Source organism: Aphelocoma coerulescens, chromosome 3, assembly GCF_041296385.1.
Source record: "Aphelocoma coerulescens isolate FSJ_1873_10779 chromosome 3, UR_Acoe_1.0, whole genome shotgun sequence".
Taxonomy (NCBI): Eukaryota; Metazoa; Chordata; class Aves; order Passeriformes; family Corvidae; genus Aphelocoma; species Aphelocoma coerulescens.
In genome coordinates, this window is record NC_091016.1 from 48,048,042 (window position 1) to 48,063,275 (window position 15,234).

Genomic DNA, 15,234 nt, shown 5'->3' on the forward strand with positions numbered 1-15,234 from the left:
GAAAACTTTCTGATACAGGACAGTCTGAGACTCCTTTTAAGCCATGCAACTCTCTGCTTGTAAAACTTAAGACTTTTAATGCAGTATCTCTCGTACCATGAGTTTCCATCCCTCCTGCAGCACCTGTCAAGGGTAACTCAGCCTTGAGAAGGGCAAGGAATAAATCAACAGGGGGTTGTTGAAAGAAGAGGAAACGACATGAGTAATACAAGGCTGGCCTCACACAAGGGTGAGTTACAGTGTGCAGCATCCTGGCATGTACACAAGGGAAGGCAGAAAAAGTATTCAGCAGATGAATAATCAAAGACAGAATCACAGAATATGCTGAGTTGGAAGGGACCCACAAGGATCCATGCTGGCCTACCCGTGTTTCCTTTGTGTGTGACCCAAATCTTACTCCAAGTGAACACAACTGCTGAGAAGTCACTGTAAATGCACAATTAAATCCAAGTTCAAACCTGCCTGTGTGCTAACATTCTTACCTTGGATTAATTGCTGGCTGCACATAAGATACTGTGTTGAACCCACACTTTGTGTCAACATTGCTTTATCCTTCTGTTAGATTTTGCATTGCCTACTTTTTCTAAAGAATTTAAACAACGACCCACAGAGAGTGCACATTATAGTCCCAACCTCAGTACTTTATCTCCCCTCACAAAAAGGTTTTTGTTGTGCAAAAGCACCTGCATCACAACACATATAAATTAAGATAAGGGCCTGAATCCACAGCAGTCAAAAGACAGATGTAGTTGCAGTGAGGCAACACTTGGCACTGCCCCATCCTGCTGAGGTATTCAGCTCACAGAACAGCATTCACAAGTCCAAGCCAGACACCAAAATCCAAAAGAGCCTGGGCCTTAAGGGCTGAAGATCTGCCCTCTCACAGGAGCACTGACTTTTTTCATACTCTGGCTTCAGAGGCGGGGAGGAGATAATTTTAAAACCCTTAAAGTAAAAAAGAAGTACCCAAGAAAAATATTTCTCAAATCTGCACTCAGATGTTGCATCAACATTTTTGTAGTGAATTAGCTATTAATATGTTACTATCTATAGGAGCTGGGTTCTTTTACAAGCAGAAGCATTTCACTGTCGTCTCTCCAATGGTGAAAACTGTCCTACAAAATGGCAAAATTTGAGTAACATGCTAGTAGTGGTCACTGCATTCACGCCCTCTGCATGAAGGGATTCACACCCATATCCCCTCACCTTTCAGGAGAGCAACATAACAACCAGGCTGTTGACAACACTGAGGGAGAATATTTAACTTATCTTCTGAGCCTACTAGACAAGGCAAAGAGGACACCCACAAAGCAAGAAGTCTTCCCTAAGACAAGGACATGAACCAGGTAGAAACAAATCCTGCACTTCATTTGCACCTAAAACTATCAGCTTTTTCTTTTAACTACAGTTGTCTGTCAAGAAACAGTAATCCACAAACAAATTTTCCCTCTTCCAAATCCTTGTTTCCTATCTCCTCACAAATGCACAGTTTCCCACACACACAAAGCTGCCCTTGAAACCCTAAGAGCTGTTTTTGAAACTGGAGCTCCACAAGTCAGATAGGACACTGCTACACAGGAAAAAAAAAAAGTATTTACTACTCATGGCCAAGCAATAAAAATACCATTCAGGCAACTGTTCGAACTGTGGAAAGAGACCAAATTACACGATCTCTATTTGCTCCCTTCCCACACACAGGCTCCCTGGCAGATGAAACACAAGAAAGACCCCATTAGTATGCTCAGGAGTTGAAAGCTTGGGTTTGCCAGCCTTTCACCAGGCAACACAGTCAACACCAACCAGAACATGTCAACGTGCAGCCCAATAGGCTGCATAATTAGTCAGGTTCTGGCATTTTCCAGTGGCCAGTGCAGGGAGCTGTGTAAAACCCATCATGGTAAGGCATAACAAACTCCTAGAAATACAACCAGGCTGCACAAGGAAGAGCAAAGCCTAAGCAGTAAGTGATGTTGAAATCACTTATAAAAAGGCTGTATGAGCACATAAATAAAGGGGGATGGATGAACTCCTTCATACCTAAATTCAGTGTGCTTGGCCCCACAACCACAGTGGGCAGGTGTGTGTGACATTCTCGAGTGCTTTTTTCAAAGAGGAAAAAGTGAGTGCCAGCCTTCCTCCTGCCAGGACAGAGCTGAGTGAATAAAGTGGCTCTGTTTGTGGACCCACTTTGTCACCTGCTACCTGAGTCAAATCACAGGAGGAGTTGGGACATCCATTTACTTTGGTATTTCACAGGGATTTGCCAGCATTCTCAGTTCCGTCTCCTCTTCTGCAAGCTCCAACAGTGATAGCCTCCAGCTATTGCTCCTCCTGGCTGAGTCTTTCCATCCATTCAGCCTGGTTCTGACCTGAATCCGTATCATTTTCCCAGGCATCTGAGCACCAGATGCTCGGGAAAATGATACGGATTCAGGTCAGAGCCAGGCTGATGCACCAGCATCTTTCCCCAGAGCTGCTGCCTCGAACTCTTGTCCTTGTAACCCTGACCAGAGGCATGAGAGGCTGGCAGAGAACTCTTGTGGTGGAGAAAAATCTGTTCCTGCAGCCACTTCTGACCTCCTGATCCCAGAAGGCAGCCGTGGCTGCTAGAAAAGTTCTGCTCCATGCTTCAAGCCCTCATTTTAAACATGCTTCACACTGAAAAAGCCTTCAGAAAAGAAAACCAGAAGCAGCAACTTTCAATTTAATAAGACTTTTGAAAGTGTGTGCAGAGTAGCAAAGAAATATCCTGTTTAATCAATCATTTGACCGAATACAGAAGGCTTAGAAAAAAAAAGGCTGCTATTGGACACAGAAATACAACAATTTAAATGTCAAATTCTTGCTGTAAAGCACAGAGAAGTTACAATAGTAACCATAAGTTATGTTAGTAATTGTGCACCAAAATCAGTGCACATTTTTATCCTTCCCAAATTTTTCCCAAAAGCAATTGAACCATTCCTCTTTTCACTGAAATTTCAAAAATATAGATATTTACCTGATGCACACACCTGGAACAGAATTTAATCCCCTCTTGAAGTGGCTTAATGGTTAAAAAATAGCACCAGGATCTAGGAGACAATGTGCAGTTCTAAATACATAAAACACTTTACCCACTTATACTTTAATCTGGATGAGAGCATGGCCAGTTGATGCTGCAGTACAAATACTTGGCAATAGCCACAGCCAACTACCATGCCAGAAATGTACTAGGCAGAAGAGAAGAGAGAGCTGCTCATCTCATGCACATTTGATGTCAAAATACATCATCTGTGACTGCACATCACACCTCAGCATGGCTTTGTGTGGAAGACAAAACACTCTGATTTACAGCATTATAGATGTTTGCTAAATGCCTTAATTGCCCTGTCTTCTTTCAAAGTGGCACTTTATTATTAGCTTACAGAGTGTGCTATGTAAGGCAGATAATTTTTTTTCCTAGTTCTTTATTGACACCTTAAAAATCTGTATTTTACTAATATTCCTTTGAATAAGAAGAATGCCCAGGATTCAGTGATGAACAGCCACAGTCAGCTCCTCGTTACTATGGCAATATTACATAGGAGCTACAGAAACAGACTGATGCTTTTATCTTCTGCCTTTGTACCTAGAATATACTCACTTCCCCCTCCCCTCCTTTAATTTTGAACAAAACAGCCACAAAGAGGGATGGTGAATCATTCAGAGAATCAAAACAAAGGTTATTTAATTAACTTTGTTGTTATATTAACTGAGAATAAATTACAGGTCTGTGAATGAGATATAAACACCAAAGACCTTCAGATATTTTCTTGCAAACAAAGTGTTTTCTTTTTTTTCATGAAAAAAAAAAACTTGAAAAAAAGCCTTAGTGACCCACCCTGCTTGTTTCTCAAGCAAAGCCAAACCCCTTTGCTCTTTAGCTGTACCCAGGGAATGGTGAGAGCAAGGATCACTCACACAACTTGCTGTTTCCCCTGAAAACAACTAAACCAGTCAATGTAGACACATTTGTCTGTGTCAGCTGCAATGAAATCCCATTTTTCATGTGACACCATCCAAGAGGTAACAGAAACAGGCTCCTGCATGACTACTAACACCACCTCATCCCTATTAATTTGCTTCTAACCAGCAGTGGTTTAAGCCTCTGCTCTAACTCCCCTCAAGATTTATAGCAAAACATCTCATTTGCATCTCTTGACTCCACCCCTTGTGGAAGCTCTCCCTGTTTGTATCAGTCAAAGCACACCAGACGAGGAAAGGTTTCCAGCTCATGGGATGTGATGGTTTGGGAAGCAGGCATGTTAAACAGCTCAGTCAGCTGAGCCAAGGCAGGAGCTCTACCACAACTGGGGATCAGCCAGTGGTAGCACAAGGTGGCGACAAGCAGTTTGCTGAGCTCCTTTTGTTCTGCTTACAATCTGAATTCATCCGCCAGAGATTCGAGACAAAGCTACTGCCTCCAAATTTCTCTTCAGATTCATCAAAAAGGAAAAAAAAAATCATGGAACAATTTTCCCCTAAAAAATCAGCTCTTCAAACTCAAGAAATTTATGTTTAGGATTTCTATAATGATACACTCCAGTTGCTCATTCAGAGGAGAGCACCATTTAGCAAATAATTTTTTGTAGCCCCTGGTTCTACTGACACTTCAGTACTGCCCTAGACAACCCATTTTTCTTTCTCCTTTGTGCCAGTCTATAGTTTTGACAGCTCCACATTCTCAGTGTATGTTCTTCTGGCTTTCAGCATTTTTAAAATACCTTTCCAGTGGAGGTAGAGATTCCTGATTACCATTTAAGCCTATGGGCCATTGGTTTACTCTTTCGGAAATGTCATTAGACGTAACCTGCATATTCCAAATAATCCATAAATTGCAAGATTTTTAATTTCAGGCAGCTGAGAGAAGAAATATACTGGCACACATTCCATAAGAACTCCAGAAAAAGAAAAAAGAAGACACCCCAGCAGTAAACTGTCAGTATGACCCATAACCAGTTTACCAATAGGCATGTGAATAACATATCTTGCACAGTAAACTTTCCCAACATGCCAGGAACCAAAAACCAGTCCAAAAAGCATTGTAAGCATCAGTATGAATTCAATATTTGCTGTTTCACAGTAATTGCCCCCTGCAATTATGGCAGTTTAAATTAAAGATATCATGGTGATAGTTAAGGGTATCTGAGTCAGACTATTTCCCATTTTGACAAAATGTTTTTTTGTAGCCTCACTAGGAAAAAATAAGAAGCCATAAGATTGAATACAATAGATTAATGTTTTCCATGTACTCGTAATTTAAAGGAATCGCTTGCTAATGACATCTTGTGCAATATCCTTCAGATACACCTGCCAAGCCAAATTATTTCTACCCTAAAATAACCTGTGTGAAGTCTACATACATTTTCCGCAAAGCTAAAGAAGCTCAGTGACTAATATGAATTGAAAAATATCCATTCTCCGTAGACCACATGGCTGAAAACAGCAAACAGTACAAAATACCCTCATAACAAGTACCAGAGCATCCACGTTCCTGTTTGATGATGGTTGTGCAGAGTGTTTGGGCCTGTCCCATGAAGAGATTTCAGGCATTGCAAACTGATATACGGAAGGCACGTGGACGTGTAAGACAGACCACTTGGATAGAGGCTTTCAATTCACTCTCAGTATCTGTTCAGCACTTCATATGGTGGTAAAAGAATAAATCCCAGTGACACACAACCCACACAACAGCCTCACAAAAACATTTATTCAACTGTTGGCTCTTCTGTTTGCTTTGAAACTTTGCACTTCAGGGGTAAGGTTGAGAAAGGGAGAAGGGTTTAGCTCATTCTCAGGAGCTATATGAGGAGTTACAGTGGTTGCTGCAGGAGAAAAACACAGGGAGGACTGTATTATATGAGCATGTATTAAAATGGCTGGATCTCTGTCAAGAGCTTCACATACTAGGCACTAAGCAAATAAAATGCTTTCAAAGAACACAGCCATAATTACTGCATGGATTGTGTTAAAACAAACAAACTTCTCACAAAAAGCCGAGAGAGAAAAGTAAAGCCACACGTTCTTACTGAGGACTACTCCCTGTTTCCCGGCCGGGCCGCTGCAGGGGGAGCAGGCGATGTGGCCCCAGGGCGCAGCTGTCCCGGGAGGTTCGCGTGGTTCCCCGTCCCAGGAGAGCGGCACAGCCCCGCCTCGGGACACCCCCGTTCCGACGTTCCCCCCCGCCCATCAGCTTTTCCCTTAACAATTGTTCCCAGGTGCTTCACGCACCGAGAAGCCTTTTCTGCAGAGTTTTGCTTTTATTTGCTCCTATTTCTATCCTAGTCCTAAATAGCCTCTGTTAGTTTTAATTTAAAGCATTTAAAGTTTGGTCGCTTAGTGCTCTTCCCACTCGGGTTTTGCTATTCTGAAAGCTCCCTGGCAAAGTGAACGCTGTGATTCATTTTTCAGCCCCTCACTGCGTGACGCACCTGCCCGGCTGTTGGGACCATGGTGGCGGGTGGAACTGTGGCAGCCAAGAGAATGTTAAAAAAAAAAAAAAAATTGGAATACCAGAATTTACTACAATTTTCTCTCTCCTGTGCTAATTGTTTAGAAGGTAATAGCTTCAGTGCTAATTTATTTTTATGTTTAATTAGGAACCTTTTTTCCTTTTCATTCAAAGCTCAGCTTTTACCAGCACTCAGGTGGTGAGAGGAAAGATAATGGAAGCATTACATTCCTTCTAGTCAGTCTACTGAGAGCTGAACATCAGTTGACCCTTCCTGAACAGTTCATTTAACCAAAAAGTAAAGCTAATTTGGGGCGTAGAAATCTCAGCAGTTTTATTACACCTAACACTTCCACCCAAAATGCGAGCCCTCACTATAAGAATGACCCAATGTCACCAGCGTGCAGCTGGCAATTAAGCACCACAGCAGCCACTCACTCACCACCTTCCCCACCCCCACCAGTGGAATGGGGAGGATAATCAACAGTAGAACTTGTAGGTTGATATAAGAAGAGTTAAATAACTAAAACAAAATAAAATATAGTAATAATGATAAAGTGAACCAAACAAGAGATGCACAATGCAATTGCTCACACACCCACTGACTGATGCCGGACTCCATCCCCAAACCTAGATCGAGTCACTCCCCTTCCCAGTAGCTCCCCCAGTTTATATACTGGGCATGATGTTTTAGGGTATGAAAACATCCCTTTGGCCAGTTCAGGTCACCTCTCCCAGCTACACTCCTTCCCAGTTTTCCTTTTGTGTACCTCCTCGATCGCAGAGCATGAGACACAAAAAAAAGTTCTTGATTTAGGATGAACACAACTTAGCAAAAACCAAAAGCTTTCAGTGTGTTATCAGCATTATTCTCATGCTGAATCAAAACACAGTGCTGTACTGAGAAGAAAATATCTCAACTGAAACCAGGACAGTCATTAACTCAAGACAGCTGACTGCAAAACACAGACTGCATGCTTTTGGTATCTTCAGTTTTATAAAAAAAAAAAAACCAAGAAATCTTTAAGTCATTCCAGAACTCTCAATCCCTCATTATATGTTGCTAAGAAGGGAAAAAATTGCTTTAAAATAATGTCCTTCAAACATAACCTGTAACAGCTCTTTCAATAAAAATAAAAGGGACTAAAAGACTTCATTGCCTCTCTATATATCTATGTATCTATACACCCAACTTACTCTTATCACTGGGAACCAGCTTCTTTCTCTGGAGGTAGCTCCTAACTCATACCACATCCCTTTACTGCCTTGGTCCTGCAGCTGGGTGAGATCCAGACGAGGGCCCATCAGCTGCAGGCATTCATTCAGTGAGGCTCACAGCTTTTTCCCCATGGTCTGAGAAGAAGCAAGAACACCGGTGAATAACAAATTACCAGTACTATTTCCAGAGACTATTGCTGCAGGCCTTCCTCCCTGGGAATGCAAAAGAAACATTCACATCTTTCTCGGTGACTTCTCTTCCAGCAAGTGCCAAAGCCAAACCTTCTCAAAAATCTCTTCCTCTCTTTGCAAAATCACCAATGGGAAGAGGCTTTGATAAGGAGAGAAAACAGAATGTGCCTTTACCTGACAAAAACAACCCACAAAACCAAAGAAAGAGCCCCCCCCAACCAAAAGGGCAGTTGTGATCAAGACAGACACTACCCCACTAGTTCTCAGGACAGCAGCCCCCAAACTGATGCACTCACCCAGCCGTGTGTCAGATCCCTTAGGCACAGCTGGGAAGGGTGTGAGATGGTGGGGATGTTTGACAACAGCTCAGGGAATACTGTTTGTCAGGGCTTTACAAGCATTCTGGTGAGGAAGATCACAAAAGAAGATAAAAGCTGGGCAATAACATGCTCCCCACTCAGCTCTGAAATAAAAAAAAATGGTACTTTGTCAGTGGCATGAGAAAGTCGAGAGCTGGGCTAGAACCCAAAAGCAAACTCAGTGATTCAGAGGGCTGAGGTTGTTCAGTTAGAAAAACACAGGCTTCACCTGTGTCTGGCCTCTCAGCCTTGCTCAGGAGCAGCAGGAAGGCAACACTATTTATCAGCTACCTTAAAAAAAAAAAAAAAAAAGAAAAAGACACAGAATGTGTGTTGCTTGGGGTTTTTTTTTCCACTGTAAATCATGCTGACATGCTTGGAGGAAGAAGCTATCTACCCCAAAGGAATTATTGATTATTTTAAGCATTCACAGCACCAGCTGCTCCTAACTCTCAACAACTAAAAGGGTTATGAGTGGGAGGCTTAGGCTGAGGCATTTTGAAGATGGCTAATATACTGTAAAAAGCAAATGTAGTGACTTCCAGGCTGATTATTGGTTCTTATGGTAAAATCAGATCAATGCCACCTGAAAAATGTTCCCGAAGACATCTGATCTGTTCACCAGTACAGAACCAGAAAGGTTCTTACTTATGTCAGTACTTACACTGGGGTGAAGCTCCACAGGCTGAGAACTGGGGAGAGCTGGCAGTGGCCTTATCTGTCCGGGGAAAGCTCTCTCACCTTGACTGAGCACAGATGCAGCAGAAGGACAGAAAAGCATCCCACTTGAATTTGCCAGTCATGACAACCACAACCTGTCCTAAACCCATGTGTGTGAGATGGAGGAAGGCTCAGGCTGACTGGGGATCAGTGGGATAGGAAGTTTTGGTTCTCAACACTTCATAAGGCTTTTGCTCTCTTATCAAGGAAAGGAAGAGTGATTAGTTTATTGTATGATGCCTACTGACACATAATTAAATAATGGATCTTAGACAGCAGTAGCTATTCTGCACTAAGACAAATGCAATGACTTATTTGAGGGTTTTCACCACTTTCTGAATTTCCACAGGCATTTTTATCTTTTGAAACCTGCTACTGGGCTCAATTGTCTATTATAACACATATTAATGAATTAAATAAGCAGTTTTATTATGTTTAGCTACAATTTTTAGATACTAGAATCCAAGAGTTTTCTTTTAAACTGAAAAAATACTGAGAGGTAAGCAACATACAAAAGGAACAGAAGCTACTACTGCTGATTTGTAGGAAGTAACCTCCTCTGTCTGTTCTCCTACCACTTGTAAGATTTCTGGGCATTTCAGCTGAATGTATTCAGAACACTAAGGGCATAATTCCTCATTCAAAGAGAGCAGAAAGAGGAAAATACTGAAAACAATAAATCTTGATGTTACCATTTAGTGAAGGAGATACTATTACAAGCAGACAGTAGTTATATGACTCCAGGGAGTCCAGCGGCTCTTAGCATCCAGCCCAAAATCAGGACTGCATAACCACATTTTAGGATGAGGCCATCTCAGGCCCACTTCCAGTTGCCATGGACAATGACTTACCTAACATAAAAGATCTTAGCTGCATGATCAGCTTTGTTCAAATAAATTCTTTAGGGGAAATAAATAAATAAATAAATAAATAAATAAAATCTATCCAGGCAATTCCCAAGTTCTCAAATTCTTCATTCTAGGGGCAGCTTCTTTCTTTTCGGAATTGGCAGCCCTTCAATTCCAACCCCTCTTACCCCCAGTTCACACTGCATTTGCTGCAGCTGTGCATTCAAATTTACTGAATTTTTTGCCCACTTCAGACTCTGAACAAAGCAGCTTTCAGCCTCACAAGTAAGCTTTAACATACTTCAACCCCCAATGAGTGAACCACTTTTTCATTGCAACTGGACACACTGATTGTAGTTAATATGAAACCATGGAGCAGCTTAAGGAACATTAAGAGACCAGGATGCTCATTTATAAACTCACATTCCCAAAAGAGAAACAAAAGGAAAACTCAGCTAACAGCTCAAATACTGTAATTTCCATCATTGTTAGAAGATAGAAAAACAACAACAAAAAGTGGGTCTGACATCAATCCAGCATATATTGAATTTGGCAGGAAATTTGCAATTGTTGAGGCAGATTTGCTTGAAGATGTTAATGAAAACTGGAGATGTGACAGAACTACATGCAAACTCAGCTAAAATGATATGAAAATGCTTGCGTTTTATAGCTATCACTACAAATGACTCTACATTTGCTTAAATGAAATAGAATTAGTCTCCATAAATTTTCATGCCCCATGCTTTTGTCTCTGACCTTTGAGCATATCTATTTCACAATTGCCTTATATTGGTTCATAATTTTTTTTCCATGGCAGTATCAATGCATTTAATAAATAAATATTTTCTCAAACCCTCTCCCCTGTCATTCCTTAAGTTTCAGGTGATAAAAATGAAAAAAGCGCTTGAACAAACATGGAGCAAAACAAAATGCAGCACATTGCTACATCGTGCAACTAATATACAAGGTTTATCTCACATGATGTAATGGAATAGCCAGCACAGATATCATTTGGTGTAAACAACTGACGTCTTAGTGAAATCTATAATCCCCAATTTGTGGCACTAAACTTTTACTCTACTAAGTAAATTCAACTTAACGTGTTCATACATGTTCAAACATTAATTTACAAAATACTTACAGAATCACAGTAAATGCTTAGGTCTGACTGTTGTTCTGAGAAGCTGTATAACAACAATACAAGAGCAACAGTAGGTGGCCGAGACACTAAGCCTGATAAAGACTTACCCTTCGCTTTCTGCCCGTAATTTTTGTACACTTGGCCTCTCCCGTCCCCTCCTCGCCTCTCCCAACACACAGAGCTCTAAGGAGCACCAGACATGGCCATAGCCCGGATCAGGGAAGGCTGCAGCGGGCCCCGGGGATGGGAGGCCGGGGGACGCTGACAAAGGATGCTGCTCTGAGCTCCCCCCCTCCTTCCTTCCTATTCCACCTCGTACATTGACAGCAGCTCGAAAGGTCGGATGTATCTGAATTACTGCCTGGGCGGGGATGAAATCGCCAAGACCCAGCCGCTCGTCTCCAGTTCCCCGGCACAGGGGACCGGAGCAACCTCTGCCCACGCCGCGGCCGCCCGCACTGCCCCGTCCTCCTCCCGTTGTCCCTGTCTCTCCCCGGGAGGGCTGCTCCCCGCTGGCGCGGTGGCCGGCACTGCTGCCATCTGCCCCGGCAGCGACGGGCTGGCCCCCGCCTGCTCGGTACCCTGCCTCCGCCGCCTCGCCGAATCCGCGGCTCTGCGTTCTCCCCGGAGCCGAGACGTCGGCGACTGTTCCGAGGAGCAAACGTGTGAACGGCACGGGCTCTTCGCACGGTGACCAACCCGCCATCCTTACCTTGTGGACACCGAGATAGGGACACCGCCAGGCTGGGACAGCCCAACGCGAAGCTATCAAGGCGCAAAGGCTACCGCAACACAAGAGTCCTTTATTCAAATAAATAAAAATGAACTTTTATATACAAATATACAAAACCATTACGCACATTCTATAAAGTAGTCAGAAATCTTTAGAAAAACCGCGAGGGTGGAGGCAGGACGCCCACAGCCGGTGCCCTCCCTCCCAGCACCCGGGCACCGGCGGGCGGAGGCCGACGCCGCTCCTTTGTCCCTCGCCCCGGCGGCGGCGGCGGCGCCCCGAGGATCGGCTCCGGGCCAGGGGCTCCGCTGCCCTGGCACCGACAACAGCACACGGAACACGACATCGCGGATGGCGGCCCCACCTCCCCCCGGTCCGACAGCTCCTCTGGCCCCCGCCGTGCCGCTCCCCGGTCCTGGCGGGGCTCAGAGGGTGCCCAAGTGCGGCAGCGTCTCCAGCCGTTCGGGGTGGTCGCGGCCGGCCGCGCTCTCCACGCCGCGCAGCCACTCGGTGCATTTCCGCACCAGACCCTCGTCCGCCGCGGCCCCCGCCTCCTCCTCCTCGTACTCCTCGTCATCGTAGCGGTGCCGGTCGTTTAGCAGCGAAACCTTCAGCAGAGCGCGCAGGTCGCCGCGCCGGGCCGGGGCGGCTCTGCCGGCGGGGGAGGGGGCGGGCTGCCCCCGCTGCCGCTCCAGGCTGCGGCGCTGCAGCACCCGGATGGCCTCCGGGGGCAGGCTCAGCGAGAAGCGCCCCGCCGCCTCCCCCGGCGCCCCGCCGAGGCTCTCGCAGGAGCGGCTGCCCGCCCCCGGCGCCCCCGGGCGCCCCCGCGGCTGCGGTGGGGTGGGCTGGGGCCGCGCCGCCCGCTCGGCCGGCGGTCTCCGCGGCGGCGGCCGCTGCAGGGACGAGCAAGGCCAGGAGCTGGAGAGGGGGCCCGGCCGCTCCGGGGGCGCCCCCCGCGCCTTCCTCGCCCCCTTCTCCTCTGCGGGCCGAGGCGCTGCCTTCTTGGGGGCCGAGGCGGTCGCCGGTGGCTTCTTGGGCTGCGCCCGGGCGGCAGCGGGGGAAGAGGAGGGGGCCGGCAGGATGGCTGGCAGGAGGGGCGGCAGGGTGGCGGGGCGCCCGGGAGTTCCCTCCGGCTCGTCGCTGCGCGCCCAGGGAGGCGCGGAGCGCGCTCCGGGCAGGGCGGCGCTTCTCCCCGCGGGCGGGCAGGGCCCCGCGGCGCGCCGGGGCTGCAGCCCCATGGCGAGAGGCGGACGAGCAGCCCCAGCCGCCGGCGCGGAATGCGAGCTCGCTCCGCGCCGACAGCCGCCGATTTTCTCTCTCGATAACCCGTCCCCCTTCCCGCCCTTCGCCCGCCCCGGGAACACCCTTCCCCAGCGCGGGGTGGGCATGCGGGCGGGGACGGGGGTCGTGCCGGGACGGCACTGGTCGGGCTCGATGCGGCGCTACTCCGGCGCCTTTTCCCAGTCCTCTCCCGCCCGACCCACAGCAGAGCCGAAGTAAAGAAGGGTATGGCGGGGCTCACGCCCCGAGGGCAAACAGGCTCTAAATTCCTCTCGAAGTCTTCAAGCGTCCAAGCGTGAAAAGGCAGTATTTTAAAATTGTGCTAAATTCTCTTGCCATCTTAAAAACATGAATGATACCTAAGCTCCTTGATTCCTTGAAATATCGTGAATAAGGGCAGGCAGACAGGACAAGAGACAGACACAGACAGACCTAGGGCCAACTCAAACTTTGTGGACAAGTGGTGCCTGGCTTGGTAATGGAAGAGCATAATCCAGAGATCTTTCTAGCCTCAATGCCTTCTGTGACAGAGTGAAGTACATCCCCCGTTGGATTTTTGTCTTGGTTTTGTTTGGGTTTTGGTTTGTTTTTTTCTGATGTACAAGGCAGCAATTTCCTACCTTTTCAAGTATCCTAGCCAACAACAGAGGTTTGGAGAGGTTTCATGGAGCAGTAATGAGTAAACATATTATTTCCAATGGATCCAAGATTATTACCACCACTCCAAAATTTAGTCTTAGAAGCCACAGCATATAGTTCCTGCAGCATTTACTTCAAAGTACTGTTTTAATTAGGATACCAAAACTTTATCTCAAGATGGGTAGCATGTATGCAATCCACAGGGTCTGAGATTTTCACACCTATTGTTCCACACTACCATAATGGGTATTACTACTATACTGTGAAGATTCCCCAGCTGGGAGCTCTTGGAATACTCAGACACAGTAAACAAAGACAGGATGTGAAGGAACAAAAGATACAGACAAAACAACACAAGACTGTGTGCTCTGTATTGATGGAGGAAGTAAATCCTTAAATGTTCAGGAGAGAAAAAAAACAAATAAGAAGGCACATGATGTAACTAACAGACCAAAGTGCACATAAAAGCATACCAGTACATGGAACTTTTGGTTCTTGAACCCATTCTCTCCTGGTGACCTAAGTGTTAACAGATGAATGGTAACTTCATCATTTACCATAGTGGATAAATAAATTAAAAATTTTTGAATAACCAATGCCATTCTAATTAAAGACTACAGTGAAGGTGATTGTGTACCACCAGATGGGCAAAACCAGCTCTGGAGCAAACGAAGGCCTGGCCCTGAAGCACCAGTGGTATGGGATCTCCCCAGGATCAGCTGAGATCAGCAACAGCAAATAAGGAAGGGGCAGTCACTTTCAGGACAACATCCATCACCGCCTAAGCACATCCTACTTCATCTTCAAAGCAAGCTGAAAACTAAAAGGAACTAAAATTTCACCCAAGGGTGCCCCAGCACTCAGGGGCTGTGGGCAGAGCTGGAACAGCCGTCACTACATCCCACAGCATTAGTGAGCCCAAGAGCCTGCTGTGGGACCAGGACTACCTGGCCCCCTATGACCAGCAGGGACAATGCCTCCCTGGCAATTTATTGTCACTAATTCGCTAAAACGTGTGGCTTAGTTGGAAGTCTAGCTGCAAAATAATGCAATCACCCTGTACACAACTTCCTCAAAAGTGGTTGCTATGTTTTGCAAGATACACTGAGATTGAACAGGAACATACTGTACCTCAATTTGTCTCTTTAGCCTGAACCCTGAATACTAAAAAGACTGGGGTTTTCCCCTTCCTGACACTGCAGATCACGTCTTTCAAAGCCATTCCTTCTTCTATATTTGTGGATTAACAGAAAAAAAAATCCAAACCAACTCAGTTTTGAACATACATAATTAAGCACATCCATACTGTGCAAAAAAACCCCCTCCTGCAATATAGTATAAACCATCAAACATAAAAGATTTAACTTTGCTCCAGAATAACTGGATAGTTCTTAGTTGAAAAAATTAGAAATGAGAACCTCTTAGTGAAGCCAGACAAAGCGTTAGAGTACTTCACTTCAATCTATTACCAGAGTAAGTCAGAATGAACAGTCTGTCTAAATACTAAAAACAAAGAACCTTTAAAGTCACTTCTGCAAATCTATGCAGCAAATTTGTATGTAGTCATATACATATCCTCCTTTTTATGCTTTCATATTTATTCAAGTGTAATGCTGAAATTTTCAGCTCTCTAT

The 15,234-nt window shown here is 45.5% G+C and overlaps 2 protein-coding genes across 7 annotated transcripts in view; both read right to left on the reverse strand.

Moving 5' to 3' along the window:
• LOC138108053 (collagen alpha-2(I) chain-like) overlaps window positions 1-11,693 on the reverse strand; it is a 70,893-nt gene extending 59,200 nt beyond the window's left edge. For 4 of the 6 annotated variants that reach the window (XR_011149848.1, XM_069010144.1, XM_069010143.1 and 1 more), the window contains exon 1: window positions 7,667-7,819. Coding sequence is in view for 1 of the 6 variants with exons in the window: in XM_069010140.1 (XP_068866241.1) it covers window positions 8,246-8,342; window positions 11,055-11,653 (696 nt within the window). In the remaining 5 variants the exon portion in view is untranslated. Of the gene's footprint in view, window positions 1-7,666; window positions 7,820-8,175; window positions 8,435-11,054 lie in introns of those variants that run through there. The other 2 variants (XM_069010140.1, XM_069010145.1) reach the window with 2 other exon arrangements.
• Window positions 11,694-11,749: 56 nt separating this feature from the next.
• PRR18 (proline rich 18) lies at window positions 11,750-15,182 on the reverse strand. Its single transcript, XM_069010139.1, has one exon. It carries the CDS (start codon window positions 13,066-13,068, stop codon window positions 12,106-12,108), a length of 963 nt encoding a protein of 320 aa, XP_068866240.1. The 5' UTR covers window positions 13,069-15,182; the 3' UTR covers window positions 11,750-12,105.
• Between the last annotated feature and the right edge of the window lie 52 nt (window positions 15,183-15,234).

Excerpts from the sequence above, each read along its gene's own strand:
- PRR18 (XM_069010139.1), bottom strand. The coding sequence starts at position 13,068 with ATGCCCACCCCGCGCTGGGGAAGGGTGTTCCCGGGGCGGGCGAAGGGC.